At 44.6% G+C, this 21,887-nt stretch overlaps 1 protein-coding gene across 1 annotated transcript in view; it reads left to right on the forward strand.

Annotated features, from left to right (window-relative positions):
• Positions 1-21,887, forward strand: part of DSCAM (DS cell adhesion molecule) — a 744,700-nt gene that overhangs the window by 637,748 nt on the left and 85,065 nt on the right. The window contains exons 20-22 of the mRNA XM_029214644.1: positions 1,177-1,323; positions 7,137-7,292; positions 18,974-19,107. Of these exons, the coding sequence (XP_029070477.1) occupies positions 1,177-1,323; positions 7,137-7,292; positions 18,974-19,107 (437 nt within the window). The remainder of the gene's footprint in view (positions 1-1,176; positions 1,324-7,136; positions 7,293-18,973; positions 19,108-21,887) is intronic.

Raw genomic sequence — 21,887 nt, forward strand, 5'->3', positions numbered from 1 at the left:
TTCTTTCTTTCTTTCTTTCTTTCTTTCTTTCTTTCTTTCTTTCTTTCCTTTTTTTATGATTGCTTTTTATTTTCAAGCATTCTGAGACCAGAGAACAGGAATGAGCAAGCTTCCTTGGAGCAAATCTCACGGTGACTGTGCGCCCCCTAGTGGCCATAAGGCATTAATGTACCCTCCCACCTTGACCACCTAAGAGCTCACATTCTCCAGCGATGCTTGAAAGGAGAGAGAGCCCTAGTGTCCGGAAGCGCCATCTTTTAGGTGCAGAGGTCAGATATAGGGTCAGCTGTAGGAGTAGGGGATAGATGCTTCCAGCAGCAAGCTCGCACGGCAGTTGCCTCTCCTGCAACTAGCCGCTGGGTCATAGGTTTGAGAGCACACGTGGTGACTTGCATCTATAATTTCTGAGCGTTTTCACAGGGAGAGAAGTCTTAGACAGCTAGAACCCAGAAGTCCAGGCTTTTCTTTCCATCTTCATAGTCTTCGCAGGCGTGGTTAGATAGGCCTTTGGGTTTGCACGTTGATGTTCATCTTTCACTGATGTTTGCAATTCAGTCACTATTTTGCCCCCTGTCCCAGCCACGACATTTAAGGTTTGCATAAACCCACATGAAAAATACTTCAAATATCCTTCTAGCCTGTATCCTAGTCCATTTTCGCTCTTTCCTCTGATGAATGGTATAGTATTGAAAGGGGCCCTGCTGGGGATGGGACAGTGAATACGATGACGTGTCTGCTTTGTGGGACTTTCAACAGTGAGGCTTTCAATTTACATTCCAGGTATTACTCAGTATGAGGAGATGTACTGTATAAAGTACATGTAACTTACAACAGTAACGTTCAAGGGTAATGGGAAAATAAGCCAGACCAGCAATGGTCTTTTACTCATGCAGTAGGATCAGAAGTGTTCTCAACTCCATAAGCCTGGGGCTTAACAGTGAAGCAGTTATTCTGGAAAGAGAGACAGTGGAAGTCATATGAAGTCGTTGCATTTTACTGAGTTATCATAATATTTGCATAGAGAAATGGTACTCATTTTTTTCCTTAATTTGGGGGATTGAGTGCATTTTTTTCTTTTCCTGTACTTTGAACTATTAAACTAATGTTGCTTATTCAATATTGCTTTGCTAATTAAACCACCCACGGTTATTACAGATTCTAACTATCTAATTTCAGTGCCCAGCTACCCCCCCGAAAATGTCCAAGCCATAGCAACATCACCAGAAAGAATATCACTGTCCTGGTCCACACTTTCCAAGGAAGCCCTGAATGGAATCCTCCAGGGGTTCAGAGTCATTTACTGGGCCAACCTCATGGACGGAGGTAAGGGGGTTAAACTAGAACTTGGAGTTTGCCCCAAAGGATGCGCCATGGAATTTGCAGACCCCCTCCTCCTACCGTGGGATTCAGCACAGGGTGGGCAGTTCTTTATCGATGGGTACTTTTCTCCTTTCCCCTCGTCTTTCTGTTATCTCATATCTGACATTTTTAACAGGTGTGCACAGCTGTTTAAATCATATACCTTCAGAAAGCAATTTGAAGGATAGGAGGGGGTGGCACTTGGGGAATCTAGGAATAGATGTGTTTTCCTAATTATGAGTATCTATGTCAAGCCTCTGCAGGCAGCACCAAAACCTTGATCTGTATCTAGAAAGTTCTGCGTGATGTGTATCCTAAAAGGCTGACTTCCTCCTATTCCCCAATAGGACTCAGCAGGGAAAATCCTTAAGCTCCTGTAGTTGAACTAGAAGGGGTTCAGGAAGAACGCCAGAGCCAGAACACCTTGGGTGGAGGAGTGTTGTTCCCACGAGGAGCGCTTTCATCCCAAACCCTCCACTTTTGTCCCCTCCTTTTTCTTTCTTCCTCCTTGTATTCCCTCTCTTCCTTCTTGTTTCTTTGTGATTTTTTTTTTTCTTTCAAGTTGTAGGACAAAATTCTCCAGTTTGGAGGCAAGACTTGGCATGAGAGAGGGTCAGCTCAGGGAGTGGCAAGATTGAGGCTCCAAGTGTCTTGAGCAGAACAGAGGCCTGACGTCACCGAGCCAGGCTGAGCCCCGCTCCAGGAGCACGACAGGCCCACCCTAAGCTACAGCCCCTAACAGGAAAGGCTCTGCTGTCTGCTTGTGGCCCAGGACTTGGGTGGCCCACATCTGCACCCTCCCTCGCTCCCCATATCCAGCCCCCGGGGGTGCCTCCCCTCTGGTTTGGGGCTTCCTGCAGCGCTTCTGACTGTGGGTCCTCTGAGTCTGGGCAAACACAGAGGCCCCCAGGGCATTTCCCACCTCTGCTCAGGACCACCTGGGTCTGCTCTGCCAACCCGGTCGCTTTCCCCACCCAGGTCATCAGAACACACTGGGCCTCAGAGGCTGCAGGGGTTCCACTATTGGTGCCAGAATAAAGGAAGGAAGGCGGCTTAATTTGCTAAGTAAATAGCAGAGTTCCAGGCTTAGCTGTTTACATCTGTAGCCAGACTTGTGTCTCAGAGCTGAGGGCCAGATCTGACTCCCTTGATGTCGAGGTAGCGCTTCTCATAGTGCCAGCAGTGGGAGACGTTCTGAGTCGCCTTCTGGGCGCCCCCGAGGCAGACGTGTTACCTGAGCAGCTACTCTGTGCTGAGCTCCTGCTTGGTGCTGAGGAGGCAGCATCTGCCCCGATGGATGCTCTAGCCTAGTGAGAGTGGGGATAAGTGATGCATACAGAACCTCCAGCCCAGTAAGGCACAGCCAGCCCCACGGAGGCACAGGGCTAAACAGATGATTCCCTTCACCTCCTCCCTGCAAACAGAGCTTTAAAACTCCCATAGGAGTAAAATACGGAGCAACGAAAAATTTCAAATTATCTACTTTACTGACACAATACAGTAATAGATCATTGCATATACTTGTTCTGGTTTCTAATCCTCATCTTGAATAAGATGAAATTAAATACCCTAACATACTCACCTAAAGGCAGTGTTACACTAAAATCGTCCTTTTTTGTTCTTGTTGGAAACATTTCCATAATCCGGTGGTGACTCTTCATCACATTTTCACATTTTACTCATATGTGCTAATAATGCCTATAAGCACCTTAGTTCTACGATGGATGATATGGTTAATATCGTTCAGTCAACTTTACACTTTAAAGCTTTAAAAACTTGAACATTTAAAAACAAAAGTCTTTAAATAAAGAATGCTTGGGGCTTCCCTGGTGGCACAGTGGTTGAGAGTCCGCCTGCCGATGCAGGGGACGCGGGTTCATGCCCCGGTCCAGGAGGATCCCACAGGCCGCGGAGCGGCTGGGCCCGTGAGCCATGGCCGCTGAGCCTACGTGTCTGGAGCCTGTGCTCCGCAACGGGAGAGGCCACAACAGTGAGAGGCCTGTGTACCGCAAAAAAAAAAAAAAAGAACGCTTGGAAATGCATACAGTTTCTAAAGATACTTTTACTCACTGTATGAAGATCAAGGTGAGGTGCTTAATGCCTAATGTAGAAGTACTACACTTAATCTCCAAAAGATGAGAAAGAAACCCTCAGAAACCTATGAACAGTCATTCCTGACCTGCTACCTCTGAGAAGTGACATGTATGCATTCGCAGGGAATTTCATGGAATTACTGGATTCTTCTGCACAAGCTCTTAGATTGTGGCCCTGAGGTTCCCACAGACACACAACACATAGTGATCATGTAAAGAACTATACCTGCTAAGCTTGAGGATACACCACACATACATACACACACACTCACTCGTGCAGGCCAAGAGAGAAAGAGATCGTTACTACTGCTGTGATTAGCAATTGCCCCAAATACTTTTAAAAATATGCATTAAAAAGCATTTTGTTATTGTTAATATGACCAGATAAAACTGGTTAATATATTTGATAGGACAGGTTAAATGTACAATAGGTCAGTGAAATTTCTGAGTATTTTATAATCTGAAAGTCAAAGAATTTTTAAGACCTGACAGAAGCAGTTAGTCTAAGATTGCTAGGAAAATGGCACACTTTGGAAATCCACTATTTCCATCGGAATTGGAGCTGCTTTTCAACCCTCTGTCTTTCTTCAAGACAAAAACGACAGATTCTGAATCAAAGCAACGTTTAAGTGCCAACCAAGACTTTTGCTACGATGCTGGCAGGTTGAGGAGGTGCTTGGGAAAAGTGATTTCCACCCCTATTTTGATTTCTTCCTTAGACCCTTTAAGAATGAAGAAGGGTGTAAATAAATACATAAAACTATTTTGTTTTAAAATATGAAGTTTTTCTTTAAAAAAATTTTTGTACTATAAATAGTATGATTTCTGAATTTATTTTCTATATTAATTTCATATTATTTTACTCATGATTTCAACTGAACACTATTCTTTACTCCCCATATATTTTTAAAAATTTATTTTATTGAAGTATAGTTGATTTACAATGTTATGCTAATTTCTACTGTACTGTCCCATATATATATATATATATATATATTTTTTTTTTAATGACTCCACTGGGGCCGTGAAAAGTAGGTGATAGAAATCCGTGTTTAAGCCATAAGAAAAGAAAAGGAGCTTGAAAGAACGACAAATGAAGCACGCTATTTTGAATTTGCCTTTTTTCATAATTTTCCTTTTTACTTCCTCTACATTGATGAGTCAGGGACATACCCTCCCAGCAGAGAGAATGAGGTGCTTTTGTGGTCGATTCTGGGGCACAGGTAGTTTTTAAAAATCCTTGGGGGGGTAATTTTGAACAGGGGTTTGGACTGCTTTCATATTCATGGTTCGTGATAAATTAGTTCATCCAAATAATATGAACCCCAGTATGAGTCAATAACCAGATACCAATTCTAATTAGTATGGTAATTCATGAGCGGGTGTAATTCTTTTGTGTCAAGTGTTGCTTTCTTTAAAAAGATCAGGGTGTCCCACTTTGCCCTTCTCCCTCTTAACTGTCCTCTTCTCCATCACTGTGTCTCACTGGGGAACAGCCCTGTCCCATTGGCACAGCACACCTTTCCCCTGCACTGTAATTGGAGCTCATACTTTCCCCGTGACGTAGAGACCCTGGGTCCTTCTTAAAGATAAAAACAAAAGCATAAAACCAGAGGCCCCAAGAGGTCACATGATATAGTCAATTCCTCATTACTAGCCCTGCATACAGCCCCGTGGAAGCCCTTCCCCTGAGTTGCATTTTCCCTGACTGTGTGTGTGTGTGTAATCTTTGGCATAATGTAGAAGTTCCTAAATCTGAAAAGATCTTGATGAGATCTATACTTAAACTTTTTCCATTAGCATTTGAATTTTTTAACCTACTCCAATTGACCTGTATTATCTATGTTCAGGAAAATGAACATTATAAATGAATAATATAATGGAAAGAGGTCTGATGGTCACCCAGGGCAGACTTTTCCTTCACAGGAGAGAATTTCTAACCCATCTGAGGGTAACGATTGTCAGCTTTCCAAATGCACAGTGACCACACAGGAGCAAACATTTTCTTTCATTTTCATAAGCCATCTGCTCTGGTTTCTAGATTGTGGCCCCTAAAAGTCTGCCACCAGATGGTCTCCCCCAGAAGACCACAGGCATCTTTGGGGGGCTGCACCCTTTGCTCTTCTCTCCCCCCCCCCAGCAAAGCATCCTGCCCCCAGAACTCATCCACAAGGTGCCCAAGGTGGGAACAGGCGTCGGGCTCCTGTTGGGGTCCGGGGCTGTGTCTGTGCCCATTTTTCCCATCCTCTCACAGCCCTCATCACACACAGGGGTCCCTGGCATGTGAGTGACAAGCCTTGGCTAACCCCTGCTTTATTTTAAATTCAACTATCCTGCTATGTCCAGTTCAGCCCTGATCCTTTTGATGACGAAAAGTAAAAATAGTCACCATAATCACCAAACAGCTGGCCACTAATCTCTGAACTTCCGTGCAATATGCCGGAAGGACAAGAGGAAAGAAAATCAAAGAGCAGGAAGAGGAAACCAGCTGGCAGAACGGCATCTCATCCGGCCGCCATGCGGGCCCACCGAGCGGCCACAGGGAGTGGCTGAGAGTGGGGACCGGGGCCGTGCGGCCACGCCCTGTGGTGCCACGGCCCATGCTCTCGGCCCCCGTGCTCGGCTCCGGGACCTGGGGAAGCTGTTGAGTCTCTGCCTGCCTCAGTTTCCTCTCCTGTAAAATGAATGGGTTGTGGAAACAAGAGCATGGTCATGCTGTGTAAATGAGTTGACCTGGGAACCCAGAACCTAAGGAAGCGCGCACGGCGTGTCGACTGCCTTTACTGAGGCCAGAGAGCGCGAGAGACCCTTTCGGGCAGCCTCACTGTGTGCACTGTGTGCAGAGGTGGCCAGACACCAAGGAGGACTCCCTCCTGGACCCCGTCTCCCAGCCCAGTTCTGAGTAACCGGGCACAGCGGGCACGGGGACGAGCCTGCACCAAACATCCCACACACGGCCACTTGCCCTAAAGGTGAGCAGTCCTCAGGCCCCTCTCTCCTTGTCCATCAGAGCACCCGTGGCGGTATTTAACACACCACCGTGAGTTTTCTCAAACTGCCGTGTATCATATACCTCAGATGGGCCAGCATAAAGTTCCGTCTTTGCACGTCATTAGCTGATCCCACACCAGAACGTGAAGTAGTTTTAGCTGACGCCACATTCCTGACACATCAGCCGGAGGGTTCACTCCAGGTGACAGGAGGGGTTTGCTGCGCTGCCATCGCTCATATACTTAAGTTAGGTGCTGAAAAATACGTCTACCTTAAAGGAGTTTGCTTTTTTAAATGGAAAAATGAAACTCGACTTGTAGAAGCTTCTTGATGAGCAGCTAGAAGGGTCTCTGCAGAGTGAGCATAGTGGTCCTGGCTCCCTGGGGCCTGGGGTGCGGGAAACCTGCTTGGGGACAGTTCAGGAGGGCAGCCACGGTGCCAGCGTTGGGTTTATAACACTTAACTTGGAGTGAATTGCTGTTTTCCAGACCGATTTTCCGCCCTGTGCTCTGTGGCAGTTTGGTGCAAATGACCTTTTCCAAATGTCGCAGAGCGTTGGGGTCACATGAAGACTGTGCCTGGTCCCCTTGAGTGATTTCAGGACGTGAGTGATGGAGGCTCGTGGCCCAGTGCTGGGCAGCAAGGACGGTGCCCACAGCCGCGGTAACAGGTTCGTGTTTCCTTGTCCTCCAGAGCTGGGTGAGATTAAAAACGTCACCACCACGCAGCCCTCCCTGGAGCTGGACGGGCTGGAGAAATACACCAACTACAGCATCCAGGTGCTGGCCTTCACCCGGGCTGGGGACGGCGTGCGAAGCGAGCAGATCTTCACTCGGACCAAAGAGGATGGTGAGAAAGGGGGCAGCTTGTTGGGGGAGAGCTCAGGTCCCGTCTGAACCTCCAGGGGCCACACAGGAGGCTCCCACCAGCTGTCAGCATTCCTGGGCAGGAGCTATTGTTGGAAAGGCTGGGTCAGAGAATTAATTCACCCACCTATTCTTTTTTTTTTTTTTTTTCAGACTTCTTAACATCTTTATTGGGGTATAATTGCTTTACAATGGTGTGTTAGTTTCTGCTTTATAACAAAGTGAATCAGTTATACATATACATATATCCCCATATCTCCTCCCTCTTGCGTCTCCCTCCCTCCCACCCTCCCTATCCCACCCCTCCAGGTGGTCACAAAGCACCGAGCCGATATCCCTGTGCTATGCGGCTGCTTCCCACTAGCTATCTACCTTACATTTGTTAGTGTGTATATGTCCATGCCTCTCTCTCGCCCTGTCACAGCTCACCCTTCCCCTCCCCATATCCTCAAGTCCGTTCTCCAGTAGGCCTGTGTCTTTATTCCTGTATTACCCCTAGGTTCTTCATGACATTTTTTTTTCTTAAATTCCATATATATGTGTTAGCATACGGTATTTGTCTTTCTCTTTCTGACTTACTTCACTCTGTATGACAGACTCTAGGTCTATCCACCTCATTACAAAGAGCTCAATTTCGTTTCTTTTTATGGCTGAGTAATATTCCATTGTATATATGTGCCACATCTTCTTTCTCCATTCATCTGTCGATGGACACTTAGGTTGCTTCCATCTCCTGGCTGTTGTAAATAGAGCTGCAATGAACATTGTGGTACATGACTCTTTTTGAATTATGGTTTTCTCAGGGTATATGCCCCGTAGTGGGATTGCTCGGTCATATGGTAGTTCTATTTGTAGTTTTTTAAGGAACCTCCATACTGTTCTCCATAGTGGCTGAACCAATTCACATTCCCACCAGCAGTGCAAGAGTGTTCCCTTTTCTCCACACCCTCTCCAGCATTTATTGTTTCTAGATTTTTTGATGATGGCCATCCTGACTGGTGTGAGGTGATACCTCATTGTAGTTTTCATTTGCATTTCTCTCATGATTAATGATGCTGAGCATCCTTTCATGTGTTTGTTGGCAATCTGTATATCTTCTTTGGAGAAATGTCTATTTAGGTCTTCTGCCCATTTTTGGATTGGGTTGTTTGTTTTTTTGTTATTGAGCTACATGAGCTGCTTGTAAATTTTGGAGATTAATCCTTTGTCAGTTGCTTCATTTGCAAATATTTTCTCCCATTCTGAGGGTTGTCTTTCGGTCTTGTTTATGGTTTCCTTTGCTGTGCAAAAGCTTTGAAGTTTCATTAGGTCCCATTTGTTTATTTTTGTTTTTATTTCCATTTCTCTAGGAGGCACCCACCTATTCTTGACTTTGCTCCATGCACACTTTTTGCTGCCCTCCCAAAATATTCCAGCACGATTCAGACCAGCACTTCCTGTGTCACCTTTGTTTGATTTATCAATTGTTTCTCTCTTCCCCTATAATTTTTCCCTTTTTTGGTGGGGGGAGGCACATATTATTTTAAACAAAAGTACCTTTTATCCCAGGCCTGTATCCCAGGGCCATCCCTGTTTTGTATCCCATTAGAATAATTTCAGTGACTCTTTAGCTATTAGTGTAAGCTCTGATCATTTCCATCTTTCCACTTAAAGATTATGTAATGGTCTACATCGTCATATGCTGTGCCAGCTTTAGAATAACATTAGAATAAGCCCTCAATGTGAGAGCTTCATGTTAATGTTTTAAATTTCTTACAAGAATTTATGATGATTTAGTAAAATTTTAAGTCGTAGCACATTTTTCAGATCACAAGTTGGACTTGGTTATGTGACTATTTCCCAATCCTACAAAAACTGTATGGCAAAATATTTTTTTATATTATTTTAAGGGAAAGCCTGAGGGACCTTACTGAAGACTTTTTGAAGAATAATTTAACTTATAATACATATTATGGCAACAGTGAGAAAAGCAGTTTCCACCTTACTAAAAGAAAGAGCAATCGATATCCAATTGATTCCCTTGTGGAATCCTCCAAATCAGAGCTCAGAATTATACCCAAGCCAGAGTTGAGGTGGGAACCACTACACCTGAATTCTGTGCTGATTTGGCTCTGCAGTTTTGTTTTTTTGTCTTCTTGCAGGGCCTCTGTTCCCCAGGAAGCTGGGCAGGGTGTGGGTGGGAGAGCCGTTTTCTATTGCCCATGAGTGCCCACGTATTGGCAGTTTTGATGTCCTTTGCTACATAGACAGTCAACATGCTGTTGCTTCCCCCACTATGTCCCGTGGGAACAAAGCTAGGGGCACACTCTCAGAGGCTTGGGCAAACCCTTCCTGCCCAGCTTTTCTGTCTCCTAAGGACACTCCCCTGACATTCACAGCATCACTCTCTGTTCTCCCCTCATCAAACCCAGCCCCGCTCCCCAAGCAGTCCTGTCCGTCTACCCTCACATATGTTTATTGTCTCTCTAGCCCTTCGTGCATTCTAGTTCCCGCACACAAATTTAACCTCATTACCCTCAGTTTTTCTAGAACACACAAGTGATTATTCCCAGTTATGTGCAGGTGTCAGCCAATGCCGCTCAAAGGAATTGCATTCTTTAGGGAAATCTAAGGTCAAAATGCAATGCCATTAGGAAGTCACACATACATAGAGATATCTACAAAGCTATGTCCTGGGTGAAGACAGCCATATTTAATTTTTAAAATGTAATCAACAGAGAGCTGTGTCTAGATGCTGGCTCTGCCACCTGCTGCCGTGGGACTTTGACACCTTACCTCACTTTCTCTGAACTGGACTTTTTTCATGTACAAAATTTCCATGACAATCAGACTGCACAGAATTAAGACATAAAAAGTGAAGTGATGTGTGCAAACATCACCTAGCTTGACATATCGTGGGATGGTTCCTGACACTAGACATTTGATTATTTGATCTCCACTCCTTCAGAATGAGGGTGGAACCTTCTTTTGCATTGCTAAGCAATAACACAGATGTCACTGGAATTATTATTTAAAGAGCAAATTGATCAGCAATGTGAATTTTGACACATGCATTTTTCAGAAAAACATACAGAAATCCAATAAAAGCAGAAAGCTCTTTACAGCTCCATACTGACTGGTAATTTGGGATCAATTTTTAATTACTCCTCCAGTTTTAGAAATCATAGAGCTCTGTCTCAAAACTTGACCCTGAGACCCAAAGTGTAATTTGTCAATCAATTATTCTCTGCTTTCATATCCAGTGCTAATAGGATGGGGACATGTGATTAATTGTGGAAGGCCCTGCCTTGGGCATACCAGGGAGGAGATCAAGAATTCCACTTGTGCTAACGTGGACGAGAGTGATGCAGAGCTGAGTGTCAGTATTTACTTGGGATAAATCATCAGCATTTTCAAAAAGAAGCAGAGCAGAGATTAGGTAGAAGGACAGGAAAACTAGTATAATGATGAGCCTATTTCCCAGATTCACATGAAAAATTCACTAATCTAGAAATGGTGAAGAATTGTGCCAGCCTTCCTTATAGACTCAATGTCTAATATAAATAGACATTTGAGCTGTTTACAGAACTGATTACAATTTTGTGTCTGCTTGAAAGGAATGCGTAATCAAAGTCAGAGTATAAATCCTGTTGATGCTTCTGTGAAGTCTTATGATTTGAAGTTTGGATAACACTGCCGACTTCAATTAAATGATGTAAAAATATAAAATAATAATTGTCAACATTTATTGTTTTTCCTCAGAAAAGCACTATTCTAGGCACAGGTTGAAGTTTCATTGTTTATTGATGCTCTTGCAAGTAAAGAAATATTAACACATTCACAGCAAACATTCAATTAGGACTTCTCTGCCCAAAACAGTTCTTAAACTAACGTCCTTACCCCTCAGTGTCATGGGGCCTGGAATTTTAAATTATATTGTTAGGTCACTGATCATCTTAAAAAGGAAAAATTTATCACTTGCTAGTGAAAGAGATAAAAACAGAATCAATAATAAATAAATAAAAATAGATTAAATAAATAAAATTGAAAAATAAAACACACAAAACGTTTACTTTTACAGGGGATAATTCACAACTGATATATTTGTTTAGAAAACAAGTCTTCTGTTCCATAAGTAGTTTCTCAGTTTCTATAAAGATTCTTGGACATATTCTCCAAGAATATGGAGATCTTGATATAGATCTCTGATATAGATCCTTGGACATACTATGGGGCCCATAGTCTCAGTTCCATCAGTATAGTTGTGGGTCCACAGAGATATTCTCAGGGTCTGTAAGAACAACTGACGTCTCAGGTCCTCTTCCCAGGACTGCTCAATCATTGAGAACTTGCACATTTTTTATTGCTGCAAGACCACAAAAGATTATTTGCCAATCAAGCTTTTTGTTTCTGAACACAGGACAGCTAATTCTGAATTCTAAAACGTTTGTGAAATCCTGCTACCATTTTATTTGCTGAGAATATAATCTGAGCCAAACCATGGGGAAGGGAACACACACAAACGCAATTTATTATTTTTCCAATTGTTATTTTTGTCCTGCTGGCAGAAGGTAGTTTCAGCCCTGATCCTTTTCCACAAAAGAAAACATTACATATATCTAAATAGCAACGGTTGTGTTTAAGTGCAAATATCTACTGAATACATCACAAATCCACATAGCTCTGTGGGAAGAAGTCCAGCAGGAGCCGTGATATGTGATCTTTGGTCCCTCTCTGCCATGGTTAATGATCTGTTTAGCAGGACATCTGAAAGTGGAGCTCAGAGCAAGAGAAAAATAAACAGACATCAGGATATTTGATTCCTCTGGCCAGCCATATCTTGAGCCATACATCCTCTTGAAGGCATGGATGGTGTGTTCTCAGGTGATAGTGTAACTGCACCCTGGTTCACCTTAAAGGTGATGGACTCTTTGTGTGTGTGTGTGTGTGTGTGTGCGTGCGTGTGTGTATTTGCCTGACCACCAGCAGTGCTGCCCTTCAGGAGACACTGAAGGCTTTGTGTGCCATGAGAAAGCCTGTCAATTAATCGGTATCAATACTGCTTAGGATTCCAGAGTCCTGCAGCATTTGGCAGGGTTGTGATGTTCTCTGTGCAGTAGCGGATACGGCGGCAACACAACAGACCAGGATGTCCTGGGAGGCTTTCCACCACGTGGATGTCAAAGCTTCCTCTGCTGCAATGATTCTCACACAGGTTCCTAGGAAGTCCAAGGGCTCCTAGGGGGGCTTCAGAGCTGCCCAGTGGTAATGGGGAGGACCCCTGAAGGGCTCCCTCCCAGCTCTGCTTCAGGAGGAGCCACTCCACTTCCACTGTGTTATGCATGGGTCTCCCACATGACACTTAAAAGGATTTGTCCACTTTGAAGAGTGTTTGGAAATCACTGCTCTAATGGGTGCAAAGGCCAGACATACTGGAGCCTGATGGAAACCAGAAGAGAAAAGGGGCCTCATGCATTGCTTGGCCATGACGACAACTGCTATTGTGAAGGTGTCCCTGCAGCATCATGTCATCTGCTCACGGCTCAGAAAAGCCACTGCAGAGCCTGGGGCTCAGGTGGACCTGACTGTCACGGCGGGTCACACATACACACACACTGGTGTGTGCACCACACCACACACAGCACAGACATCACATACACACCACAAACCACACGTGCACACACACACACTATACACACACTCACACATACCATACACACACCATGCACGCTACACATGCAGACATACTCTACACACACGTCACACACACATCACACAAATCACAAAACACACACTACACACACCACACAAGCCACAAACCGCACACACACATACCCCTGCCTGAGGCTGATCTCTAAGACCAGAAAAATGATGATGACAAAAACGAAGCTGACCAGAGTGTCTGTGAGGTACTTATCAGACTTTTGTCTCATTTCAGATTGAGGCAATATTTTTACAGAGCAATAAGGTTGATGTTTCACATTAAGATACACTCTTAGGTGGCTTGACTGTGTGGACCCATTCTCCATGCTGTGTAGCAAATCATCACAAACCTAGCACCTTAAAACAATACAAATTCATTATCTGACCATTTCCTGGGGTCAGGAGTCCAGGGACAGGTTAGCCAGGCCCCCGCGCAGGGTCTCACAGGCTGAAATCACAGTGTTGGCTGGGCCTGGGGTCTCATCTGAGGTGGGATCCTCACCCGAGCTCACTGGCAGTCAGCAGGACCCAGTTCCCTTAGGGCTGAGACCGTCTCCTCAGCCCCCAGAGGCCACTCCCCAATCCCTGTCGCATGGCCCCAGCAGGGTCACATGGTCGTGTGGTCATAGCAGGACAGTTGACCTCTTCATCACCAACAGGAGCCTGTCTCTGCTACTCCAAATCCCTCTCTGACTTCTAGACCCTCTTTTAAGAGGCTCATCTGATTAGGTTGGGCCCACCCAAGTTACTCTCCTTTCGAGTAACTTAAAGTCAGCTGATTGGGTCCTTAATTATATCCGCAAAATCCCTTCACCTTTGCACACAATGTAACCTGATTTTGAGAGTGATTCATCATAGTGACAAGTACCACCCACATTCAAGGGGAAGTAATTATACAGGTGTGGATATCAGAGGGCGAGAATCTTGGGCACCATCTTAGAATCCTGCCTGCCACACTGAGCTCATTTAGAAAGTCTGCTTGGAGGACCTAGTATGCCCCAGATACTGGCCCGGGCACTGGAGACACAGCATAGAACAGGACAGGTGGGGCTCGCAGGCTGGTGGGGGAGACAGATATTTACCAATCACTCCTGAGTGGGTTATGACGAGTGCCATGAAGAAGCGTCTTCAGAGACAACCCGTCCTGAAGTTGTCACAAACCTCACCTAGGCTAGTGACAGAGAAGGTTTTCTCAAGAAAGCAAGCACTAGCAGAAGCTGAGATGAGTTAGAGTTGCCGAGGACAAGGTGGAGGGTGGGGAACAATTCCAGGCAGGAGGAACCCAAGGCTGTCAGTCATCATGTGTCAATGACCTGATGTGGGAGACGCACGCCACATCCAGGGACCTACAAAGGGCTCCAGTGCTGTGCAGTGACACAGAGCCAGGAAGAGAATCCAGCCACTGACCTGACACGTCCACGTGGAGGTCTAAAGCACACACCAACCTTACACATCCACCGAGAGGCAACGAGAAGGGAAGAGAATTCTAGGTTCTGGCTCTTGCGACCAAGGATGTGGCTGTGCCATTTGCTGCAATAGGGGACGGGAGGAGGGAGGCTTGGGAGAGAAGGTGATGAGCCCTGCTTTGAGCAGCATAGGTCTAAGGTGCGTGAGTCAGAGCCGAGATGCCGGGGCCATCAGACACGAGAGCTCTGAGAGCATCTGCGTGCACAGGGGAGCACATGGGAGAATGCAGAAGAGATGGTCCTCAGCCGCTGCATTCTTAACTTCAACCAGTCAAACCTGGAGCCATAAGTTCACTCAACGATGGCCAGAAATTCATGAAAGCTACCTAAGCTTACCTGTATCTTCATAAGAAAAAAGCAGATTACCAAAATGTAACCTGATGACTAGGAGTGTGTCTTAACAAACTATGTCCCAGACACACCCTCCTAAGCCATCTCTGTCTCCTGCCCCTCTCAACATTTGGTGTTTATAATTCAACACTGAGTTACAAAGTAAAGGCCAGAATCCTTTAGCAATATGTACGATAAAGAAAGGGCGATGGTTATTACAAATGATAGCTAGAGTTTATTCAGTGCGTATTATATACAGGACTCGTATTAATTCTTCACATGAATTCTCTTTCATAATCTTAACAGTAAAATAATAACTTGGTATAGTTATTGTTCTGGCTTCATAGATGAGGGAACTAAGACTTATTAGAGAACTTCTGAACTTGCCCAGGACACAGAACCAAGTGATAAAGTTGGAGAAAAGCCAGCAGTGGAGGCTGCAAAGCCCACACCTTTAACCATTGTGGCGTAATCCAAACCAGAGCTAAAATTTTAAATTCTCATTCGTAAAATATTGGCTCAGAAATCCTGAAAATCTTTCTCCAATGTCTTGTGCCTCAGTTTCTGTATATTTATTATTTTCTTGTGCAAAATTCTAATAACGCTACAAGGAAAGATTGTACAAGATGGATCATAAATCAGTGTATGAGGAACCACATGGGGGTTTAGGTAGTAAGTGCAGTGAAAAACCCTTTGATCTGACGTGATCCAGGCAAGTTAATGGAAATAATCTACTAAAGAAGGAATCACTACATTTTACAGTGACCAAGAGACAGAACTCAAACATTGTAGTTTAACTTAAAACATATAAATACACATTTATTATATAATCATTGTCTAATCAAATGATCCAGACTCATTTCTTTAGTTTGGGATGAAGAGGTTAGAGTTCTGTGTCATTTTTCATTCTTTGAGCTATATGCATCATGGACCATCTGTAATTTCCACTTTAATTTCTTGATCGTGGAGTAAACATGTATTGTCATTGGCCAATAATCTGCTTTTTAATTTCTTTTCATCTGTTTGCCTTGATTTTTTTGCCATGTGACCTGTTCTTCTCACTAGTCTTGCCCAAACCTAATTGAAGCTTCTTTTTTTTCTAAACTTACCTTCAGAAAGCTTTTCCAAAGTCCCATCAATTGTCCAAAAAACAGCTTTCTTTGTGCACTCATATTTCATCAGTTTCCATAAATTAAACTGCATTACCTTGACAAGTACAATTGTCACCAGCAGGGTGGAAACAAGCCTGACACTCCTGATGAGCAGCCAGCCAAGGGGTTGTTGCCAATGTACTTGGGGTCCTAGAAGGATGATGGCCAGAGGGAGTGCCTGGTGGACGCCAGCTGCGTGGTTTGCTTTATGGAAGATATGGAGGGTTCTGGCCAATCTGGGGGCATCCATTAGCATGGGAATATTAAGCATGTGTACGCTCTACCCTTGGCGTTCAGGAGGAGCCCCTGTGGCTCTGAACCAGGTTGTAAATGTCTTGGTGATAGCCCTCACCAGTAGAAAACTAAGCATACTCAGGACAAAGGTACCTTGTTCCCAAGGACCTATTAATCCAAGCTTCATCACTCCTATGTGTTCCTTTCTCTAGACCTTTTGCTCTTGGTGGAACTTGTCAAAAACTGATCCCAGGGCTTCCCTGGTGGTGCAGTGGTTGAGAGTCCACCTGCCAATACAGGGGACGCAGGTTCGTGCCCCGGTCCTGGAGGATCCCACATGCTGCGGACTGGCTGGGCCCGTGAGCCATGGCCGCTGAGCCTGCGCGTCCGGAGCCTGTGCTCCGCAATGGGAGAGGCCACAGCAGTGAGAAGCCCGCGTACCGCAAAAAAAACTAAACAAAAAACTGACCCCAAGATTTTATATTTTCAAATGATGACTGTCCAACCCCCGTTAACTCTTGCCGGGGTTGTTGGTTTTGTTGTTTTGACCTAGAAGAGTCAAGGTCAAAATTTGAGCATAATTTGACCTAGAATTGTCACCTAGAAGGTGATAATTATGAGATACACATTCAACTCCAAAAATATTTACTCTGAAGTAAGGTTGTTTTTGGAGAAGGAAGGAACTCAAAGCTTCCTCCAGGGGCTCACAGGGGACCTTACTGGTTTGAATTTCAAGGTCTCCATCAAGAGGGGAACCTCTCTCTACGTGAAAAGTTAAAACAATGAGGAGGAAAGCAATAACCTCGTGGTTTCTCTCACAGCAGATTTAACACTCTCTCCTCTTTATCCCATGTTCTACCCACCTCACCTCATTCTCCCTCTTCAACCTGGAAAACAAAAGGGTGGAGGGAAGGGCACTTACGTTCAATCTCACTTCTCAGATTAAGCTTCATGTCGTCAACACCCTTTTCTGCATTCTTAGATGATTTACAGAGGGGAGTTTTTTGTCTGTATAAACTGTGAATCTTTGACACAAAAATTCATACTCATAAAAACTGCTTCTGAGCCTCTCCTGAGCCAAATAGAGGTGTCATTACAAAGTGTTCTGGGCACAGAAGGGTGATCTCTGATGACTGAGGTAATTCGCCCTCATTCCTAACTCAGGAGGCAAGAGGTACCCCCCAAGCCTGTTCAAAGCCAAACACTGTAGCAGAAGAAAGAATGACCCAGAAGCTAAATTCTCTACTAGTCAGAGGCAGGAAGTCATCAGGGACTGAAAAGCACAGAGAAGGCTCCGGGGAAAATAGGGACTTGAGCTGACTGTGTTAGTTCTGTCACAGAAACAACCATTCATGACACTGGTTAAGGAACAGCAAGGCAGGCTTCATTCAGGGGAACGATTTGATAGGTGAAGGCATGACCACAATAGTGCTTTGCAGTAGGGGAGGGAGATTGGATCCAGCTTTGAGTACAACAAGGAAAAGTGGGAATTTATAGCCAAGGAGTGAAGGGGAGGAAGAGGGGTCATTGGGTGAAAAAATTACTAAGAGGAAACATCAGGGGTGAGGGGCATTCTGGCTAAACTGGCTTCACAGGAGTTTTGCAAAAGGCAGGTGAGGAGGATCAGAGATTACCTGGTGATGACAGAGAGTGAGGACTTTGATCGATATCAAAGGTGATAAGATATTGTGGAGATTCTGGCTAAACTGACTGAGCAGGATACTTGCTAAAGTGGGTTCTTAGGGGATATGCCCAAGAACATGGCTCAGTGGAGCTCCTAGGTCACTGGTCAGAGAGACACTGTGTCAGCCCCCAGGGTGGCTGTAACAAAGTCCCACAGCCTGGGGGACCAACAACAGGAATGTGCTGTCTCACGTTTCTGGAGGCAAGAAGTCCAAGATCAAGGGGTGGGCAGGGTCGTTTCTTTCCAAGGACTGTGAGGGAGAATCGATCCCTGGCTTGTAGATGGGCATCTTCTCCCTGTGTCTTCACATTGTCTTGCCTCCATGTATATCTCTGTGTCCACATCTCCCTTTTTTTTACAAGGACACCAGCCATGCTGGTCAGGGCTCACCCAAATGACCCCATTTTAACTTGATTTTCTCTTTAAAGATTCCATCTCCAGATAAGGTCACATTCTGGCATGGTAGGGTTAGGGCTTCAACAAGTGGGTGTTGACTGAAAAAAAAAAAAGCACAACGTGAGAGTTGTGAGTTAAGTTTTATTTGGGGCAAAATAAGGACTATAGCCCGGGAGACAGACTTTAAGATAGCTCTGAGAAACTTCTCCAAAGAGGTAGTGGGGAAGGTCAGTGTTACATATGATTTCAGTGAAGGGGGTACATGCAGTCAAGCACACGTTTTGGCAGAAGCTTCCTGCTAGTCATGAGGAACAGGTGTCACCATTAATGATTTTAGTGCTTTTCTAGATACGAGGAGATGCAAGAATCAGGCTCATAAAATCTTCTCCTAAAAGTATCTATCTATATGAATACATGTTCTACCAGTTTTTCCCAGAGCACAGAGGGCCTCATTCCTGATGTCCACCCTGAGCTCCTTTCAGTAGATGTTGAAGGTCAGCGGCTACAGCAGTTCATGATTTAATCCTTGCAGAGGCAGATGGCAAGTGCCAATTTGTAGTTGGCATGGGTTTGGAGGGACACAGTTCAGCCCACATCCCTGACTCCTGAAGAGCTGGGAAGAGAGAGTGGCAGGGCCCAGCGGTGTCCTGTGGGGTGGTGGGTCTGGAGTGGCGGGGAGGGAAGCTCCATCATTCTGTCACTAAACTTTCTGCTTTTCCAGTTCCAGGTCCCCCCGCGGGAGTCAAGGCGGCTGCGGCCTCAGCCTCCATGGTCTTTGTGTCCTGGCTCCCCCCTCTCAAACTGAATGGCATCATCCGAAAGTACACAGTGTTCTGCTCCCACCCCTACCCCACAGTAAGTTGGTAAATCACCCAGTGCCTTTCAAGCATCTTCCAGAAACGAGCCACGGGCGCTCGCTTGAGACATTCTCCTTCCTTTGTTTCCCACCTCCTTGGGTTTCCCCAGTGGTTTTATTCTTCTCCCTGCTGTCTGCACATACAAAGCAAGGTCCTCATTACCACCTCACTGGAAAATACACTTCTGAATCCTTCTAAGGGACATGGTTGTCTGGAATGATTGTTTATTGGGTGAGTTCCCACAAACACTGCCAGCCGGCTTATCAAAATCAAAACCCGGAGGCCTTAATTGATCGTCAGTGGACACCACCTATTGATTTTGCTGTTGGGCTCATCCTTCAATGCACTTCATGCTTCACCTGCCTCCCTCGCACACCCCGACCCCGTCCTCCTTCCCTGCCCATCGCCCACTGAGACCCAGCAGCCGGAAAACCCTTGTTATGCTAGAAATGAAGGACTTTAAAAAGACTCTATGACCCTCACAAGTACAACAGTCAGCTTAATTCATTGTGAAGGAATTAAAAGGTAGGGTACTTAATATTTCAAAATATGGGATTTACTGTCATTAGTATTAACACCACTGAATGATACTTACAGGGTTAGAGTGTTTCTTAAACAGAAGAATATGTGTATCCAAAGGGGAAATTTCAAAGAAAACAAAAAATGGTTCATGAAATTTATGACATCTTCGTAGAAATGTTTATGACATTTTCTGAGGTAGGCGCTGTGTCCAATCCATCTTTCCATCTCCCAGCTCCCGGCACAGTGCATGACATGCATAGCCATTCACTGTTTGTGGAGTGAATACACAAATTAATTTTGGTTTTATTGTGGTAAAATATCAAAACATAAAAGGTAGCATTTTTAAGTGTTCGATTCAGTGGCATTAAGTCCATTCACATTGTTGTGAGACCATCACCACCATCCATCTCCAGAGCTCTTTTCTTGGAAAACTGAAACTCTGTGCCCATGAAACACTACCTCCCATTCTCCCTCCCCCACCCCCTGGCAACCACCCTTCTCCTTTCTGTCTCAGTGAATTTGACTATTCTAGGAATCTCATAGATATCACCGGAATAAGACAGTGTTATCTTTCTGTGCTTGGCTTTTTTCACTGAGCATAATATGTTCAGGGTGCATGTATGTTGTAGCATGTGTCTGAATTTCCTTCCTTTTTAAGGTTGAATAACATTCCTGAACTAATTTAGTAATTACTTTTTAATTAAAATGACATGCTTTCCCAAGTCTAGAGTCTGTAGGGGACCCAGAGGCCCAGTGGCACTATAGACACTGAGGATGACTAACAGTGGGGAGACGGGGGAGAGCAGGAGTGTGGCTCACAGCTGGGCCTCCATCTCTGAAAAATATCAAGTTGAGTGTTCTGCTGTTTATATGTCAACAGCAGCACCTCTGGAGTTGAAGTAAAGACTTAGAGGTAATATGCTTAGATATGGGTTTCAGAACTTGTGTGAGTTCCTTATCTGGTTTCAAACATGCTGTTAACTCTCACCTGCTGAATCCTACCATCAGATCCCACCATCAAAGTCCAGAGATGCAGAGCAGTGTAGAGGACATGGTGGGTGGCCCTCTACTCAGAGGCCATTCACTGAGGACCCTGTGCAGGTTCTGATCCTTTGGGCATCAGCCCTGACATACCACCACATTCAGCAAAGAGAGGCAAAATTATTGCTGAAAGTGTGCCCATATTTCACTCGAATATGAAGGGCTTCTTTATTTGTATTCATTCATTCATTTCTTGATTTGCTGTAGGATTCCCAATTGCTCTTTTGACTGCAACGAGCTAGAGAGAGCCAGCAGGGAACACCGGCAGCTCACCCTCATTCTGTCTTCCCAATCGGCTCTTTATCTCTAAACTAAAAGCCCCAACCTGGCTTATTTGTAATTAGTCCTGAGTGACTGAGGCTTAGAGGAGCAAGCCCGCGTTTGTGGATCGTGGATGCCATATTACTGTCCATCCTCCCAGCCTACAAATTAAGTCCTATAAAAAAGGAGGACTTACTATCCCAAACACAGTATCCATCGAACACTCTGTAGGATGGAATATAAATAATTTCCCAAGGGATTTCCAGTCTCTCCATGCATAGAATAATGGGATTGAACTATCCAGGACCTTCTCAACAAGAGCCTTTCAAAAAATACCTTAGCGAGATCAAACTAACCAGAAAAGGTGGGAAATAACTGAATTTCTCACCTCCTTGATGTCTTACAACCACTAGCAGGTGTTTCTGTGCGGTCTTTAACCATATTAAAAAAACATTGTAAATCTAGAAATATGATTATCACAAGGTGCCTGTGGTCTCCCGGGAAGCACCACTTATTAAGCTTTGCAGAGAGGACCCAGAACTCCAGAGCTGTCCTCAATAACATGAACTGAACCAGAATCAGTTTTCTTCCATCTCTAGAACCACATTGCTATTCATCTATTTCAAATATCACTTAAGACCACGAGGCCTATTTTTAATAGACTTTATTTTTTAGAGCAGTTTTAGGTTGACAGCAAAATTGAGTGTGAGGTACAGAGACTTCTCATATGATACCTATTTTTAAAATAAAATAATACCATTGCAAGTAAAGATGAGAGAGAACTAATACACGTGTCTTCAGAGGTGAAGACTTAAAAAATTCCGTCTACTATTCTGTTTTTTTCCCGTGGAATGAATAAGGAACTATAAGTTACTGGAAAGGGGGAATTTTTCCCATCTCTAGTGTCTGCGATTTAATTTTAAGTCAGAAAGCAATGCCATCAAATTTTCTAAG

Source organism: Monodon monoceros, unplaced genomic scaffold, assembly GCF_005190385.1.
Source record: "Monodon monoceros isolate NGI ecotype Baffin Bay Population unplaced genomic scaffold, NGI_Narwhal_1 Super_Scaffold_11, whole genome shotgun sequence".
NCBI classification, from domain to species: Eukaryota; Metazoa; Chordata; class Mammalia; order Artiodactyla; family Monodontidae; genus Monodon; species Monodon monoceros.